This window comes from Cetorhinus maximus, chromosome 10, assembly GCF_964194155.1.
Source record: "Cetorhinus maximus chromosome 10, sCetMax3.hap1.1, whole genome shotgun sequence".
In the NCBI taxonomy this organism is placed as follows: domain Eukaryota; kingdom Metazoa; phylum Chordata; class Chondrichthyes; order Lamniformes; family Cetorhinidae; genus Cetorhinus; species Cetorhinus maximus.
Window position 1 is genome coordinate 65,875,367 of NC_135888.1, and position 19,882 is coordinate 65,895,248.

Here is a 19,882-nt window from a genome sequence, read left to right on the forward strand (position 1 = left end):
ATGGACAAGGATGGGAAAATGCTGGTGCTCAGTTTCCTCCCTGCCTTTGCTTAAAGAAGTGTCATGTCACATAATTAAATATTGGGTCTCTGAGGCAATGACTAATGATATAACCATGCATTACTCGGTGACAACTGTTTAGCTTTGCTGCAGAGAAAATAAAGGGAAGTTCACCTCACTGCAAATACCTTCCCACTCAGTACTTTTCACATTTCTTTCTTTCTGTAAAGCTATGACACTGGCATCTGCCTGATATGAAAATCTGCCCAAGTATTTCCCATTGACAATGAAGAGCAAATCTAACCCAGCATCATAATACCATCGCCTTCCAATCATCAGTAAAGTAATGGAAGGAGCCATCAATAGTGCCATCAAGCAACACATTAGCCAATATTCTGCTCACCAAAATTCAATGCGAACTCCACCAAAACTGATTTCTTTATACAACAATGACAACATTCCAAGGTACTTCATTAACTGAAGCATTTTGAAGTGTCCAGAGAACATGAAAGGTGCAGTATAAATGCAAATTTATTCCTTCTTTACTTTCAGTCAATGAGCCTCCCCAACAAGAGAGGACCCAAATAGCTCACTGACCTTTTATGTCACTAGCATCGCTGAGTGTCTCAGCAATAACATCTTGGGTGTCATCACTGACTAGAAACTTAACTGGACCACACTTATCAAAAACATGGCAACAAGAGCAGGGGAACGGTCGAGTCCAATGCAATGAACAGCTTACCTCCTGTCCCCTCAAATCTTTTCCACTATTTAATGGTCTCAAGACAGCCACATCAATATTTCAACTCAAGCACCAAACGCAGCACAGTTCACGTGAACATCACAGCTGCCAATGAGCTCAATATCCATCCCCACACCACACTGTGGACAGTAACACGTGCTAACTACAAACAACTACGGATATACAATAAATGCAGCCTTTAGTGAACCAAACAGGGCTTTTACACACAATGTTCTGCTCTCAAGATTCTTAATCCAGCACTGCAGCCGTAGTCTATCTACTCCTGCTGATATCCAAACTGATCACGAGGTGGAGGTGAAGGGGAGGGCGAAGAGAAAGGTGGGGTCGGTAGAGCGAGAAGGATGCCAAGGGGTGGAGAGAGGGGGTGGGGGAAGGGAGCATGAAGGTCTGCTTCTTCTCCTTAGCCTCACCATCCAGCAGCTGGTCACAAAGTGATTGGTAACAGCACAGCCCAAAGTTTCCTGCACGGTGGCAGCGAGACTGGCCAGAATAACTGCTCCTCAACTTCCAATTACAGGTTCCCTCCCTCCAGCCCTTGCTGCTCCTCTCATCATCAATTGCTGCTCCTGCAGAGACAGAGGAGTGCTAAGAGAACCTGTGATTGGAGGAGCAAGTGTGGGAGGGGCAAAATCTGTGATTGCAGGAGCAGCTCTATCGCTCCTGTATTCACTGCTCCTCCGATCATAACTCTGCTGTCAATTCCTGCTCTCTCAGACGGAGTTGTTATTTTTTTTAAGCCTTGGACTAGCCCTTAAGATTTGGACATGCATTTAAAATGTCAGATTTCTGAGACACCAGTGTCAGAAATCCGCCACACAGTGGATATTTCTCATCCCTGTCCAGTCTCTCGGAAGGTCCTCAGAACGATGAGATACATGCTATGCAAGTCCCTTGTGTCTCATTTTTAGTAGTTCATTGCACTCTGAGGCAGTTCCTTTCAATAGGAAAGGGACTAACACATTCCCCATCTTAAAAAATGAGATAAGCTAGCCCCTATAGTTACGGGTAACTTTAGGCTCATTAACTGACATCAGCAATAGGGAAGATGCTTGACAAACACCATTAAAGATTCAATACATGAGCAGAACATATCAGGGACAGCTAACATGGCTTCAAAAAAAGTCATGTCTTACAAATTTGATCTTTTTTTAAAATCACCAAGATGAGGAATGAGGGAAGCCCAGTCATAGTCTACTTAAACTTCCACAAAGCTTTTGGCAAGGTATTGCTTTGGCAAGAGACTTCTTTATAAGATTAAGCCTTCAGCATTAACCGTAATATATTGAGCTGGGTTGAGAACTGGCTCGAAGATTGTAGCAGATGGATTTGGTTCTTCTTGGGGACTGGTGGCCAAAGTTATCACACAGGGATCAGCATTCAGACCACTGCTCTTAATTACTTTTATTTATGCTCTAGATGTAGGTTTTAGGGACATGATCTGCAATTTTGCAGATGATACTAAGATTTGTCTGAGTATTAGTATTGTAGACGATGAGTGGCTGCTTCCAGGTGTTGAGGTGTTGTGGGATTTGGCTTGTGATTGTACTTTTCTATGTTAAACAACATTTTCCAGTGTTAAGCATGTGGGCAGGGTGAATTCTGAACATATATTCATCCTTCCTTTAGGGAAAAGCAATAGAGTATGTGTGGAAGGAAATTTGGGCATTTTACTGCATAGGTTTTTAAATGTTCGTGAGCAATGTTGCGAAGCAATTGCAAGAGTGAATAAGGAGTTAGGAGGCATTTATAAGACATTTGACAATAAGGCAAAGTTTACCATTTTATCTTTCTACAAGACATTGGTTAGGACTCAGAAGTGTCCAATTTTGTCTCCTCCAGTGGTTGATATTGAAAAGGGTACAGAGGAGGGGCACAAGATTAATTTCCAGTTTGAAGTGTCTTAATAATCAAGATAGGTTAAAATAACTGGGGCTATACACTTTAGAGAAGGATTTGGGGTAATTGGAGTGAGGTTTATAAAATGATGAAGAGAAGAGAATAGGCATGTTGCTCCAGCTACATAAGCTAGGGAGGGCTGAAGTAGAGGGTGGTCACTAGGCCACATGTAGGTTAGATGTCAGCAGGTAGTTCTTCAACTGTGGACCTCAAGAACAGGCTGTTGGCTCATGCAGTGGTTACCGATTCCTTTAATTTCCTCAAGAATTGAACCTGCTCCTTGCTGGGGCAATAATCCTTGTTCAAAAGGGTCAGTACTACATAGTTTGATCAGGACCAGAAACTATTTAGTTTTAATCACCTAAGGGTGGGTTTAAAGGAATTTACCAGTTTTTGTCCTCTGAGATTGGCTTGGGTTTTTAAACTGTGTATTTGAGCCTCTCCTCAGAAATATGGTTTCACATGTGGTGGGGTGTGTATATATAGTGAAGCACAAGGCATTACAATTGTGTGGGACAAGCTGGATGGACCAAAGGTCTATCAGTCATTGTTTGTAATTTCTATCCACTGTGATACAGCATTGCCTCAATAGTCTAAGCACTGCCACGCATTACAGCACAATAATTCCTCTATTCCTATAGATACAGTCCCCCAGTTTAGGTGTCAGTGGTAGCATTGCCTCGGAGTCAGGTGAGGGGGATCAAGCCCCACTTCAGACATTTAAGCATCCACACCCCACGCTGACACTGCAGTACAGAGAAGGCATCTCCTTGTCGAAAGTGACATGTATCAGATGAGATGTTAAACCAAGATCCCGTCTGTTGCCTTTGGTAGACATAAGATCCTAGAATACTACTTGGTACAACCAATATTTATCCCTCACTAAATCATGTTATCTTGTACTGTCTCTCATTGTTATTTGAGGGAGCTTGCTGTGTGAAAATTAGCTGTTCCATGTCCCAATATGATAATAATGACTACACTTCAAAAATCCTTCATTGGTAATAGGATTTTGGAATGTATAATGTCATGAAAGGCAATGTGAGCCCTTTGTTTTTCATCTTCTACCCACTCCCAACTGTGAGTGAATGACTACGTAAAAGATTAAGTACCAGTTTGTTGTTTGTGTTTGTCTTCATTCCCATGTCTAGGTATTGCTATACCACATGTAAAACTAAAATCTGGGGATTCTTAATTATCTGCCAATTTCTAGTATTTCCTATATTTTGGTCATTAATGAAGATTCCATCATACTGTCAGAAAAGCTCAAGGTATTTTGTATGCTTATGGGTTTAAATAGAGGAGCACTTTCATTATATGTCCACAAACTGCTTTGCAGCTGATGAAATTTTGCATGTATTTCATATTCTTTAAAACAAAAACAGAAATAGTACAAATTATATTCACCTCCTCACCACCTGCAATCCAAAGAAAGAGAAATTCTGTGTTCAGTCAACGCAATGCACTATTCTGTGCAGTCAGTGCAAGGCTTCAAATCATGCCCAATATATTAGTGGTGCACATCTGAGTTCAATAAAGGCGTTTTTGTTAAATTTAGCAGAACGCTAAAATATTGTTTTACATCCAAGAGATGAGATTCCAGAGCAGAAGGCAGATACAATGAGATGTGGCTGAGATCAATCAAAAAGGGCAGGCTCATTTAGCCAGGGGACCCAAAAGCTGCTGCAAAAAAATTTCTACTGGCAGAGTGCCAAACATATAATACAGAATTCTGAACATGACTCACTCCTCTGGATAACCTACACTTCTAACAAAGACATGGTTTAACCCTAGACACCAAGCACTTGATATTTACAACCCTTTGGGAGTACCAGTAACTGCCAGCTACCATCTTTAAGATTAAGGTTGTCATTTATCTTGAACAGTGACCATAGCACGATTACAGTTAAGACAGCTTTGGGCAAACCCAATAAAAAACATGTCCAGCTCATTGAAATTGATTGAGAGATTTCAAATTTGACTGCTCTTAAACCCAACTTTCATTAGCCAAAAAGCTGGGAACAGGTTCAGAGAATGCACAAGTTACTACAGATCCTGCATTTTAAATGCACAATAACTGGGTTAGATACTATAACACAACCAGGTTGCATAATGATGCAATTGTGAGGTGGCATTTTATTATTGTACCACTATATCCCTTTGGAAAGGAAAAGCGGGATATTAGATATGGAACAGCTGGTCATGTTTCACCCATTCCATCACACTGTTTGTCTCCAGTTCATCACACTGGTTTCTAGTGCAATGAGACTATCTTAAATTCAAATGTTACACTTTTTCCTGAGGGCACTTGCATCATTCAAAAAGCTTTGGGACCTATTTCTCAATTATATCACAACTCTGACCCCCACATATCAGCCAAGACTGTAACTTCAGAAGAATCCAGTATAGTGGCACCAAAAATTAAGTTGTGACTGTTGCCAGTGGTATTACCAATTTTCCCCACTGGGCAACAATCCCACCCAGATGTTGCCAGTGTACTCCCTCAGAGCAAACTATGAACAGTCCATCCACCTCAAGATAGACTCTCCTGCTTGTAACCAACTTTTTCACGTGTTGCACAAAGTGCTATCAACAAGCAACCAAAGTCAGGTATGGGTATCCATCAGCTGCAGATCTCTTGCACTACTCAATGCTTTCAGTATCAGCAGAATCATCTTCACCCCACTGCACCAGTGTGACATTTTCCCACACTGCCAAACAACACAATCTCACTGAAAAACTGGAAAGGACAAGGCTGAAGCATTTGGAACTTCAGCCAGAAGTGACAAGTGGATGATGCATCTTGGCCTCTTCCCGATGTCCCAAGTATCACAGATCCCAGCCTTCTGCAAAATCAGTTCGCTCCGCATGATATCAGGAAACAGCCGAAGGCACTGGAAACAGCAAACGCTATGGGCCCTGACAACGTCTCAGCAGTAGTGCTGAAAATCTGTGCTCCAGAACTAGCGGCGCCCATAACAAATTATTCTAGTACAGCTAACAACACTGCTGAACACATTTTTCTACTTTTTGGGTATGTTCAGTCCACAAAAAGCAGGGCAGATTCAATTCAGCCAACTAATGCCTCATCAGCCTTCTCTCAACCATCAAAGTAATGGAAGGTGCTATCAAACAGAACTTACCAGCAATAATCTACTTATTGAAACTCAGTTTAGTTCTGCTAGGAACCATTCAGCTTCAGACCTTATTACAACCTTGGTCTAAACATGGACAAAAGGGCTGAATTCCAGGGTGAGGTGAGAGTGACTGCCCTTGGCAACAAAGCAGCATTTGATTGAGTGTAGCATCAAGGAGTCCTAGCAAAACTGAAGTCAATGGCAGTGGGAAATCTCTCCACAGGTTAGAGTCATAACTAGCACAAAGGAAGATGGCTGTCGTTCAGTCCCATGATATTGCTGTGGGAATTCTTTGGGGTAGTGTCATAGGTTCAACATCTTAAGCTGTTTCAATGACTTCCCTGCCAACTTAAGGTCAGAAGTTGGATGTTTGATGATTGCATATTGTTCAGTGCCATTTGCAAATTCTCAGATACTGAGGTAGTCTGTACCAACATCCAAGACCTGGACAACATTCAGGCTTAGGTTGATAAGTGGCAAGCAACATTTGTGCCATGAAATTGTCAGGTAATGACCATCTCCAAAAGAGAGAATCTGACCATTTCTCCTTGAAGCTCAATGGCATCACCATTGCTGAATCCCCTACCATTAACATCCTGATGTCACCATTGATCAGAAACTGAACTGGACTAACCATTTTTAAAAATAATTTACAGGATATGGGCTTCGCTGGCTAGGCCAGCATTTATTGCCCATTCCTAGTTGTCCTTGAGAAGGTGATGGTGAGCTGCCTTCTTGAACCACTGCAGTCCATGTGGTATAGGTACACCCACCGTGCTGTTAGGAAGGGAGTTCTAGGTTTTTTTGACCCAGCGACAGTGAAGGAATAAAACATAAAAATACTGCGGCTGCAAAAGCAGGTCAGAGGCTAAGAATTCTGTGGTGAGTTACTCATCTTCTTATTCCCCAAAACCTGTCCACCATCTACAAAGCACAAGTCAGGAGTATGATGGAATATTCTCCACTTGCCTAGATAGGTGCAGCTCCAACAAAACTCAACAAGCTCAACTCCATCCAGGACAAGGCAACCCACTTGACTGGCACCCCATCCACCACCCGCAACAAACACTTAGTTGAGGTTACACATTCGTACACGAGGGAAAATTATACTCAAAAGATTAATATTTAAATACAAACATTTCAATGAGTATTGGGCATTTGGCACAGCCAAGCTGTCCCTCTTTGATTTCAGAAACAGGTGGCCTTCCAAAACAATGCATGGTGACATGGGAGCCTTCAATGCAGAGTACAGCCATTTATCAAAACCATTGCATTGAATCTCTGCAATATATAACAGCGCCAGTCACAGTCGTCCCTGTAGGTAGTATTTGAACACCTTTTACCTCAGGCCTGAATGTACATCACTGACTCCCCACACAGGTTTCAGAACTTACGCACACTAGCTAAGTACAAGGAAAGCACAACCAGATGTGACACAGTAAGCTGCCATTCCTAACAGTGGAACCAAATCAAAATTCAGTGGAGATGGGAAATAAGCTAGTAAATGATCATAAGCAACACCCACAAATAATTTCTATTTCAAATGCATAATACAACACTGAGGCATGACTTCACAAGATATCCTTTTCAACTTTAACCTCTTACCTTCGCAAATGCGATCAAGACGTGCCCGCTTTACTTTGTGTTTGTCCATTACGGGCACAGACATGAGGACTACAGGTCAGAGGTCAGCACGTTGATGACTGAAGGTGGATTAACTTTTAACCACAGCAAAAACCGGAGGTATCAGACATCAAAATTCACAGGTTTCAATATTTCCAAAAGTTCCTGTTAGCCTGTTTTGTAAAAAAGAAATTTAAATAATCTCCAGTTAGGTACAGATAGGATTTTCTTTTCCCCTAATTCTCACAACTGGTTCAGCCAAAATGTATTTTAAAATCTGCAACAGAGAAGTTAGCATATAAAGTTGACAACCCCCCCATCTTCATGCTGTACCCTTCACTTATCACTCTATGTTTATTTGACACCCACACAATATACAATAACAAGTGACATTTGAATGTTAATTTAATGTCCTATCAATTTACATTGTAATTTTCTAAGTATAACTCACACCTCTCTGGTTCTCTCACTGAACAATTTCTCCTTTAACTTGTCTCACTCCCTCCATATAAAAGATGTGGCTATGGCTACCTGCATGGGCCCCAGTTACCTTTATGCCGCTTTTTAGCCCTCACCATCACCATTAACACTCCCTTTGTCCTTTTGTTCATGACATCTTTGTCTATTTCTACTTTGGCCCCACCTATCACTGGCCATCTATCCAGCTTCACCTGCTCTACTCCCCTTAAACAGTATAAATTTCATCACATTTCCACTTCTCTTCAGCTCTGAAGAAGGACCGAATAGACTCGAAACGTCAACTCTGTTTTTCTCTCCACAGATGCAGTCAGGCCAACTGAGTTTTTCCAGCATTTTCTGTTTTTGTTCCTCTCTGGTTATCTACTTGCACACACAGTGCGACCTGAAGCAGCTCCAGATTGTATGTCAGCTGAATCATTTCAAAATTACAACATTGTAGCTTGGCCATTCTCTTCTAGCCACCTTTCCATCTTCCATAAACCTGAGCTCATCCAACAATCTGCTGCCCTAGTTCACACGCAGGCCCATTCATCCATCAGCCCCGTACTTGCTCACTTACATTGGCTCCCTGGTCCAGCAAAGCCACAATTTTAAAATTCCCGCTCTCATACGCAAATCAATCCACGGACTCAGTGTTCCCATCTCTGTAGTCTCTTCCAGCCCTACAACCTTGAGGTCTTGGTCCTAAAAAACTTTGGAATTTCCTCCCTAAACTTTACCAGTTTCTTTAAGATGCTCCTTCAAACCTAATGTTGACCAAGCTTTTTATTAGCTGTCCTAACAGTTTCTCATATACCTTGTTCAATTTCCGTCTGATAATGCTCTCATGAAGCATACTTGGGATCTTCAACTTATCCAAATCCATGATGCCCATATCCTCTCACAATAAGCCCCAGTCACCAATCACCCTTGTCCTCGCTGACCTATATTGGCTCCCAGTTTAATGCCATAAATTTAGACTTCTTATCCTCATGTTTAAATCTCTTCAGAGATTTGTCCCTCCCTACATCTAATCTCCTGGGCTGTCATGCACTTTTTCATTTTGTCTTGTGATTAGCAGCCATGTCTTCTGCTGACCAAGCCCAAGCTCTGGAATTCCCTCAACTGCCTCCATTTCTCCACCACAGTCTCACCCTTTAAAAAACTTAAAACCCATCTCTTTAACTTCCTAATATTCCTCTTTTTGGTGTAAGTTTCTGTCTGATTACACTGCAGTGAAACGCTTACCAACTTTAAAGGTGACATTTTTAAAATTTCTTTCATGGGTTGTGGTCATCGCTGGCAAGGCCAGCATTTGTTGCCCATCCCCAAATTGACTTTGAACTGAGTGGCTTGATAGGCTTCAGTCAACCAAATTGCTGTGGATCTGGAGTCACATGCAGGCTAGACCAGGCAAGGATGGCATATTTCCTTCCCTAAAGGAATGTTACAACAATCGATGATAGTTTCATGGTCACCATTACTAAGACTAGCTTTATATTCCAGAGTTTATAAATTGAATTTAAATTCCACCAGTGTTGTGGTAGAATTTGAACCCATGTTCCCAAAGGATTAGCCTGGGCCTCTGGATTACTAGTCCAGTGACAATGCCACTACACCACTGCAAGTTGATGTTGCAAAACTACAGGTAAAGGCAAGGAAAAGGGATTTTAACCCAAATTTCACCCATCAATCTTCCTTCTCTTGACCTGAGATCACCTAGCTCAGCACACAATGGAGATGGAATCCTAAACAAAAACAGAATTACCTGGAAAAACTCAGCAGGTCTGGCAGCATCGGCAGAGAAGAAATCAGTTAACGTTTCGAGCCTTCATGGCCCTTCGGCAGAACTGAAGCATAGTTAGGAGAAGGGAGAAATATAAACTGGTTTAAGGTTGGGGGGGGGGGAAGACGTTGAGGGTGTGGTGATTGTGGAGATAAGCAGTGATAGGAGCAGATAATCAAAAGATGTCACAGACAAAAGGGTCAAAGAGGTGTTGAAGGTGGTGATATTTGTCTAAGAAAAGTGCTAATTAAGAATGGAAGACAGGATATTCAAAGTACAGCTCTAGTGGGGGTGGGGTGGACAGACTAACAAGATTTTAGTTTTAGATTTAAAAATAATGGAAATAGGTGGGGAAAGAAGAATCTATATAAATTATTGAAAAAAAAGGGGGGGGGGAATCCTGCCTGATCTATGTGACTGTGAGATGGTGTATACACCTGAGAATTCAAGGAAACAGGACACATCCCATTACCAAATACACTAGAAAGAAATACTGATCATGCCCTTGCCAAAGGTTCATGCTCACACGCAGCTTCAACGCCAATTATGGGATAGCTGGTTTTTCCCTCTTCCGTTTCCAATTCGACTGAGACCAGTCAATTTAGCTGAAAACAGGGATATGTCTAAACAGCTCAGCAGCACATTGCACAATGCCTTTATACACAAAATCAAAATCTTGCAACTGTTACAGCAGCATCATCACTTCAGAAGTAAAATTAACCTTTTGTAGTTTCATGAAATAAAATGATCAATGAAGGAATTACAAGTGACCACAGAGGGTCCAATTAAGAGGGAGACAAGGCCCCTGTTGAAAAGACCATATGCAGAGAAATATGGCAAGAATGGCTCAGTTTAATACAATCCTAACTTACAACATTGAGAATCATGTATAAAGAATGTCCACAGGATGCCTGTGCTTATGGGGCTGTACTCTAATAATCACCAGTGTCAAGAAAGAGAAACTTGGGATTGAGGAATATTTATTTAAACTCTCAAATGAAATAAGCACAATTATGCTTATTAATCAACACTAGTGTCAGAAGAATTTGAACAATTGAGTTGAATAAAGAATGCAGCATTTACAAGACCTGCACGCTTATATACCAAGGAAGCGAATAAGCAGAAAAAATTTCACTCTCCAAATAACATCAACAACAATCTGTAATACTTCCACATTATGACTCCTAATTACTGGCTCCTAATAAAATATTTTTCATGAGTATTAAACACTCGAGCAGGGATAGCAATCAGACTCAGTAATATGCTGGCAGAGTACCATAATTCTGCTCAAGCCTGGGGTAGCACAAGTGCCTGTTTCTAAACAGAGCTCAGCAATAATAAAATCACTTGCCTCACTCACAGCTTACAAGAACATTAGGTAAATTTTGGTGCTGACTTTCCTAGCTCTGTACGTGGGACATTCAACCTCCTCAAGCAGTGGTCTGAATCAGAGAGAATGATCAGCTTGCTTGCGTTAAACAGAATCATACATAATTCATGAGGATAGAATCTGATCTATTCTATCAGTTGTATGTGCTTCAAGGGATCTTATTCAGTGATTCCAACCATTGTCCATGAAAACTACAAACCAATGGCCTCTATGATTGCACACCAACTCTAACTCTCAATCTTATTTCCACTTTTTTAAGCATTGAATCAGGCTACTTCTATCTCCTGCATTTTTCTTTTAAACATTTAGATTTTTGGGATGTGGGCATTGCTGGCAAGGCTGGCATTTGTTACCCCTAGATACCTTTTGAGAAGGTGGCTCAACTTGAACCACTGCAGTCCATGAGATTAAGGTATCATGAGTATCAGGAATTTGACCCAACAATGAAGGAAGGTGATGTACATAGAAGTCAGGATGGTGCATGACTTGGAGGGGAAATCTAGAGGCGTTGGCAGTTCCAAGCACCTTGTCCTTCCAGGCGCAAGTACTTAACTAACTACAGGAACATTTTAAAAAGTGTTCTGGGCGAGTCCTACATCCTATCTTTAAATCCAGTTTGATATTGCATGGAATTATATTCCAAGCACATCATGTGAATTTGACTGCAAGTCTACCAACCCAGGAAGTCTCAACCCATTTCATAAGTGAAGATGAACCCGAATCCAGCATTTATATTAGAATTTATGCATTGTTGTATTGGTGTAAAGGGCTAAGGTCACAGTGCAGCAGCTTAAGGGTAAACAACACCACCAAACAAAAAACGAAATTATGCAAGTACAGATTGGTCAACTTGCAAGTGAAAACCGAATCAGTCTTTTTAATGCAGCAATTTAATCAGTGAAAAGCTGTAAAAGGGGGTATTTTAATTCAATTTACATTCCTAGAGTATTGGAATGAGAACAGTAGGAAATGCTGCCTGGTTTTATTGATGTGAAGTAACATGTGATGAATTTAAGACCAAAAGCTGGCTTGCAAGATCTGAAGTAGTTATAACTTTTCGCTGATCCTACTTAAGGTGGGCCTTGGAAAGTTTACAATCTGCGTAACTGAAATACTATAAAGGAACATGGACTGCAAGGGCTTTGCAGCTCACCCCTCTTCCCTTAAAAATAAGGAAAATCCCCTTTTCATGCTGCATTTCTTCGTTACCTTAATCCTTTCTCTTTCACAAAAGTGCGCTAGATCCTTAAACCATGCTGCTTCCTGTTGGTTCCCACAGCGAGGCTGATCCTACCGGAAATACAAAGAAAGGAGGAAAAAAAAGCAGATGAGAAATAACAAAAAAAAAAGGGTGTTTTTGCTGCCACTAAGTTTATTCAGGCAGACACAAAGTGTGCACGCTGCTTGCCACCAACGGGAACAGTTTCACGGCACCTTTTACACTCACATTAGATACACCGCGTTCCACACGCACTCTCGCTACAATGTTGCCGCTCCGCACATCCAAGAAGCCTAGCGCGTGACGACCACGCACCAGAGCGTGCTGGCGTCACACCACCACGTCAAGCCCCGCCTTCCTTGCGTCTTAACGTAAGACGTGACTTCCAATTGCCAACCGAGATTGCCCTTACCCCTGCTGTCGGGCAAAAGGATAAATTGTCGATTTGAATGTTCCGCCGCCATTTTTAGTTCCCCTAGCGGTTTAAACTGGGGTGGGGGGGTAGTATTGGAATTGATCAGTCCTCCATGGCCGGCTGCAAATTTTCCCGAATGTTCCCGCCCCCAGTAGCTCAAACCTCAACAGCCAAAGCTCTCGAACAGCCAATGTTTCCCGGCAGGAGGTTTTTATGCACTTTGACAAACCCTCCCCGCCCCTCTCATTCACGCGCTTCAGGCCACGCGCGCTGCTGTGACTGGTGCACACCCGCTCTCGAACTGACTGATCCTCCAATCAGAGCTTGGCTTTCTCCCGCTCCCTTGCCGCTCGCGCTCCTGCCGTTTGCGTGAAGGCTTCTCTGCTCCGCCTTTAAATACCCTCTAGAGAGGTGTCAGCTGTGGCTCAGTTCATAGCACCCTCGCCTTTGAATCAGAGGGTTGTGGGTTCATGTCCCACTCCTGGAAACCAAGAACTGTGATTGTACTTGAAAGAGTTGCAATCTGTGACTGTTGATAACTCGAAAGAGTTTAAATACCCTCTAAAATCAGATATATCGGGCCAAAACTTCCAAGCTCTCCGGCGTCTGATTTGAGGAGTACCCCAAAGATGTGCTGCGGAATCCCTGTAGGAAGTTCCCAGGTACGGGTTTGCATGGCAATTGCCCAGAACTGCACACTTCCTCTGGACAATGCGCTGCACTGGAAACCATCTGAAAATGCAGTTTGAATCACACGCTTTGTTTGGTTCCGACAGGGTTGCACCAATAGTTACTCAGGAAAAAGTTAGAAGAGTAAAGACCCAGACTGACCCCATGAAACTACACATCCACAACCCTGCCTTGAGACTCCCCCAACCACCACCACCACTGCCTGATCTTCGATACCCCCGATCCCCAATTCACCACCCCTGACCTTCAATTAACCACCCCCAATCTTTGATTCCCCACCCCCTGACCTCTCATCCATGACCTCTGAAACCCCCCATCCCCTGACCTTCAGGCCCCCTCCAACCCTCTGGGATCTTGCAACCCCCCCCCACCCCGGGTCTCTAATCTCCCCAACCTCCCCCATTACCCCCCCTCACCACAGACTTCCAACACCCTGCCTCCCAAGGACTTCTGACCCCACCTGCCCTCCCCTCCCAGACCTCTGACTGACCCCCCCCATTCCTCCCACGCAGACTGCCCTGGACACCCCATCCCCCAAATACTATCCACCTACCTCCGCCTGGCCTGCCAGTTTCCCTGGCTTTTTAAACAGAACTGCACTTTGCTGGGGCCTGCAAGGAGTCTTTCAATGCAGGTCCCAAGCAGCTCCAGTGAATGGAGGTCAGTGTAATTTTCAAGACCATGTAAGTGTGCAACTATTTGTTCTAATTCCTGCGGGCCAGCACTTTCCAACGTTAGTTGGAAGTTACTGCCCACAAAATCCTATTAATAAAAAGCGGGGCAGGGAAAGGGAAAAGTGGAGGGGCTGGTAGGGTTGTATGTAGCATGAGCCATTTGGTCCCAGTGTTTACTAAAACATAGAATCATAGAGTGGTTACAGCGTAGGTCGTGTCTGTGCTGTCCCTCTGCAGGAGTATTTCGCCTAGTGCCACTCCCCTGCCTTTTCCACGTGGCCCTGCAATTTTTTTTCCCCTTCAGATAAGGAACCAATTCCCTTTTGAATGCCTTGTTTGAACCTGCCTCCATCACACTCTCAGGCAGTGTGTTCTTGAACTTCACCACTCACTGTGTCAAAAGCTTTTTGTACTCAATGCCCCTATTGATACAGCACAAGATGCCGTATGCTTTACTAACCGTTTTCTCAGTTTGTCCTGCCAACTTCAGTGATTTGTGTACACATATACCCAGGTCCCTCTGCTTCTGCACCCACTTTAGAATTTTATCCTTTATTTTATAATGTCTTATTCTGTTCTTTCTACCAAAATGAATCATTTCACACTTCTCTGCGTTAAATTTCATCTGTTACTTGTCTGCCCATTCCATCAACCTGTCTATGTCCATTTGAAGTTTTACACTATCCTCTTCACAGTTCACAATACTATCCAGTTTTGTTTCGTCACAAATTTTGAAATTGTGCCCTGTATACCAAGTTCTAGGTCATTTATATGTATCAGGAAGAGCAGGGTCCTAACACCAGTCCCTGGGAAACTCCAATCATAAACCTTCTAGTCCAACAAACAACTGTTCACCACCACTCTGTTTCCTATTACTCAGCCAAATGTATATCCATATTGCTACTGTCCCTTTTATTCAATGAATTCTAACACATCTGTTGTGTGGCACCTTATCAAATACTTTTTGGAAGTCCATGTACACCACATCAAATATTATCCTCATCAACCCTCTCTGTTAACTCATCAAAAAACTCAAGCAAATTAGTTAAATATTATTTTCCCTTAAATCCATGCTGCTTTTCCTTAATCATCCGCATTTGCCCAAGTCACTATGAATTTTGTCCCAAATTATTGTTTCTAAATTGTTTCTATGGTTTGTGCCTCCACAATTTCTACACTTGATTCCCTCAGTATTGTTATAAAACCCATGTTTTACATCAAAAAATACTTTATTTATTGAGTGGGCTGAAATACCAGGTAAGTAAAGAAACTGAACAGCAGCATTTTAAATGACTAAAATAGCAACTCCTAACATGACCAAACATTTGCATAGCTGTACCCTACAAATTCCAAAGAATGGAGTCAGGTTGTCTAAAGGCTGTCCAGAGACAATCATGAATGATTGTGATGAATGTGAATGACTCATCTCCTGAACCATTCACAAATCATCCAGATATCAACTGGATGTGAACCAAGCTATTAGATTCAGTTACTTTGGACAATGGACCCCAGCTGAGAAGAGAACTCCAGCAGCCTTAATCTAATAATTTCTGAATAATTGGCTTGGAACCAGCTTGCTATGGCCATGTTTGGGTAACTGTCCAGTTTGTGAAAGGAGATCATATGATGAGAAAACTAACACTCTTTTTGTTTTAACAAAACTGCTTTTCTGCAGACCAGTCAGACAGAGAATGAGTCAGAGTGAGAGACTAGAAAGACCCTGAGTGGGCACTCTCTCTCTCTCTCTCTCTCTCTGCAGCCATCCTACAAGCTTGTGCCCTGCCTGTTGTTTGACTAGCCACTTGCTGCGGGCAACATCTCAAACATTAACTCAGCAGCTGCTAACTCCAGAAGAAAAAACAGAAATTATCCATCAACACCTTTAAATCATCCCATTGCAGAATCTGGAAAGACCATCGAGCCCAATCTGAAACCATCCAAGTCATCAATCTACAGGATCCATATACAATTGATTTTTTTGGACTCTTAAACCATTTAACCTGCCCTCCCACTTTGTAACTTACTTCCGCGTGTGTGTGTGAACTCTTGAATGCATGTGAGAGTTGGAGTAATTTTATTATTTTATTTTGATCGGGTGTCAATTACAATAAATACTACTTCCTTTTCTTTTAAAACTTATAAGAAAACCTGTCTGTGTGTCTTTTGTAATCACAGCACTCAAACAATTAAGTACTCACTGTATTGGCAAGTGAATTCTTTTTTAAAAAAACGTGTTGCAATCAAATGAGTGGAAAGAGAGGTGAGCCATTCTACCACTTCACACCTGACTGTAACAGTGTCCTTGGATGCATTTTATACGGTACTGGTGCTTTATCAACTTTAAGTGTGGATGGCCTAGCCGACACCTCCTTATGAATTTTAACCCTTCAAGTGTCTGAACTATTTCCTTTTTCACCATGACCCTGACAGCATCTTCTAACCTGGTAAAGACAGATACAAAGTATTTATTTAGTATAAAAACAAAAAGCTAAAAGCTAGTGCGGATGCTGGAAATCCAAAACAAAAACAGAATTACCTGGAAAAACTCAGCAGGTCTGGCAGCATCGGTGGAGAAGAAAACGGTTGACGTTTCGAGTCCTCATGACCCTTCGGCAGAACTGAAGTATAGTTAGGAGAGAGGTGAAATATAAGCTGGTCTAAGGTGGGGGGGCGGGGGGAGAGAGAAGTTGAGGGTGGGGTGGTTGTGGGGACAAGCAAGCAGTGATAGGAGCAGATAATCAAAAGATGTTACAGACAAAAGGATCAAAGAGGTGTTGAAGGTGCTGATATTATCTAAGAAAAATGCTAATTAAGAATGGATGGCAGGATAATCAAGGTACAGCTCTAGTGGGGGTGGGGTGGAAAGACTAACAAAGTATTAGTTGTAGATTTAAAAATAATGGAAATAGGTGGGAAAAGAAGAATCTATATAAATTATTGAAAAAAAAAGGGAGGGGGAAGAAACGGGGTGGGGATGGGGGGAGGGGGAGTTTAAGATCTAAAGTTGTTGAATTCAATATTCAGCCCAGAAGGCTGTAAAGTGCCTAGTCGGAAGATGAGGTGCTGTTCCTCCAGTTTGTGTTGGGCTTCACTGGAACAATGCAGCAAGCCAAGGACAGACATGTGGGCAAGAGAGCAGGGTGGAGTGTTAAAATGGCAAGCGACAGGGAGGTTTGGGTCTTTCTTGCGGACAGACCGCAGGTGTTCTGCAAAGCGGTCGCCCAGTTTGCGTTTGGTCTCTCCAATGTAGAGGAGACCGCATTGGGAGCAACGAATGCAGTAGACTAAGTTAGGGGAAATGCAAGTGAAATGCTGCTTCACTTGAAAGGAGTGTTTGGGCCCTTGGACGGTGAGGAGAGAGGAAGTGAAGGGGCAGGTGTTGCATCTTCTGCGTGGGCATGGGGAGGTGCCATAGGTGGGGGTTGAGGAGTAGGGGGTGATGGAGGAGGGGACCAGGTTGTCCCGGAGGGAATGATCCCTACGGAATGCCGCCGGGGGGGGTGAAGGGAAGATGTGTTTGGTGGTGGCATCATGCTGGAGTTGGCGGAAATGGCGGAGGATGATCCTTTGAATGCGGAGGCTGGTGGGGTGATAAGTGAGGACAAGGGGGACCCTATCATGTTTCTGGGAGGGAGGAGAAGGCGTGAGGGCGGATGCGCGGGATATGGGCCGGACACGGTTGAGGGCCCTGTCAACGACCGTGGGTGGAAAACCTCGGTTAAGGAAGAAGGAGGACATGTCAGAGGAGCTGTTTTTGAAGGTAGCGTCATCAGAACAGATGCGACGGAGGCGAAGGAACTGAGAGAATGGGATGGAGCCCTTACAGGAAGCGGGGTGTGAGGAGCTGTAGTCGAGGTAGCTGTGGGAGTCGGTAGGCTTGTAATGGATATTGGTGGACAGTCTATCATCAGAAATTGAGACAGAGAGGTCAAGGAAGGGAAGAGAAGTGTCAGAGATGGACCATGTGAAAATGATGGAGGGGTGGAGATTGGAAGCAAAATGAATAAATTTTCCTAGGTCCCGACGAGAGCATGAAGCAGCACCGAAGTAATCATCGATGTACCGGAGAAAGAGTTGTGGGAGGGGGCCGGAGTAGGACTGGAACAAGGAATGTTCCACATACCCCATAAAGAGACAGGCATAGCTGGGGCCCATGCGGGTACCCATAGCCACACCTTTTATTTGGAGGAAGTGAGAGGAGTTAAAGGAGAAATTGTTCAGTGTGAGAACAAGTTCAGCCAGACGGAGGAGAGTAGTGGTGGATGGGGATTGTTCGGGCCTCTGTTCAAGGAAGAAGCTAAGGGCCCTCAGACCATCCTGGTGGGGGATGGAGGTGTAGAGGGATTGGCCATCTATGGTGAAGAGGAAGCGGTTGGGGCCAGGGAACTGGAAATTGTTGATGTGACGTAAGGTGTCAGAGGAATCACGGATGTAGGTGGGAAGGGACTGGACAAGGGGAGAGAGAAGGGAGTCAAGATAACGAGAAATGAGTTCCGTGGGGCAGGAACAGGCTGACACGATCGGTCTGCCAGGACAGTTCTGTTTGTGGATTTTGGGTAGGAGGTAGAAGCGGGCCGTCCGAGGTTGGGCGACTATCAGGTTGGAAGCTGTGGGAGGAAGATCTCCAGAGGAGATGAGGTCAGTGACAGTCCTGGAAACAATGGCTTGATGTTCTGTGGTGGGGTCATGGTCCAGGGAGAGGTAGGAGGAAGTGTCTGCGAGTTGAAGCTCAGCCTCCGCGAGGTAGAGGTCAGTGCGCCAGACAACAACAGCACCACCCTTGTCAGCGGGTTTGATGACAATGTTGGGGTTGGACCTGAGAGAACGGAGTGCAGTAAGTTCAGAGAGAGACAGATTAGAATGGGTGAGAGGAGCAGAGAAATTGAGACGGCTAATGTCACGCCAACAGTTCTCAATGAAAAGATCAAGAGAAGGTAAGAATCCAGAGGGAGGGGTCCAGGTGGAGGGAGAATATTGGAGGTGGGTAAAAGGATCCGTTGAACGGGGAGAGGACTCCTGCCCAAAGAAGTGAGCACGAAGACGAAGACGGCAGAAGAAGAGTTCAGCATCATGCCGAGCCCGAAATTCATTGAGATGAGGGCGTAAGGGTATGAAACTAAGTCCTTTGCTGAGCACTGAACGTTCAGCATCGGAGAGGGGAAGGTCAGGGGGTATAGTGAATACATGGCTGGGGCTGGGATTGGAAGATGGGGTGGGGACGGAGAGACAAGCAGGGATGGAGGGTCCCAGATGGGTGTTGGTGTCGATGAGTTGTTGGAGCTTGCGTTCCTTAGCACTTGAGAGAAAGAGAAAAAGTTTCTTGTTGAGGCGACGGATGAGGCGAAGAATAAAATGAAACTGGGGGTACGTGCAGCTTTGAAAAAGGGTGCGGCGGTGCTGCTGGAGGGAGAGGTCGAGTGTGTTCATATGGCGGCGCATGGCACTGAGTGTGGATCTCAGAATGCGACGGGAACAGCAGTCCGAGAAACGTTTTATGTCCCGGAGATACCTGTAATCTTGGGTGGGTTCGAAACAAGAGGGATGGAATTTCAGTTGAAATCCACGTGGGGTGAGTCGGAGACGGAGACAGTCACTGAGAAAGGAAATATGGCTGTGAAAGCGGGTTTTAGTAAACACCTTGTCAAACACCTGGAGAGAAATGGAAAGCAATGAAGGTGAACAGGGCAGAAGAGACAGGCGGAAATCCTGTCGGAGAACAGAGCAGTACTTCTTCAGGGAAGGCATTTCTTGAAGAGAGGTGGCAGTCAATTAAACACAGAGATCTTCCCTTCCTTGACCTCTCTGTCTCAATTTCTCAAGGAAGGGAAGA

The 19,882-nt window shown here is 43.7% G+C and overlaps 1 protein-coding gene across 1 annotated transcript in view; it reads right to left on the minus strand.

The window, feature by feature from the left end:
- LOC144685739 (C-terminal-binding protein 1-like) overlaps positions 1–12,634 on the minus strand; it is an 83,268-nt gene extending 70,634 nt beyond the window's left edge. The window contains exons 1-3 of the mRNA XM_078550567.1: positions 12,502–12,634; positions 12,264–12,344; positions 7,402–7,592 (exon numbers count right to left, since the gene is read on the minus strand). Coding sequence (XP_078406693.1) covers positions 7,402–7,465 — 64 coding nt within the window. The 5' untranslated portion in view covers positions 7,466–7,592; positions 12,264–12,344; positions 12,502–12,634. The remainder of the gene's footprint in view (positions 1–7,401; positions 7,593–12,263; positions 12,345–12,501) is intronic.
- Between the last annotated feature and the right edge of the window lie 7,248 nt (positions 12,635–19,882).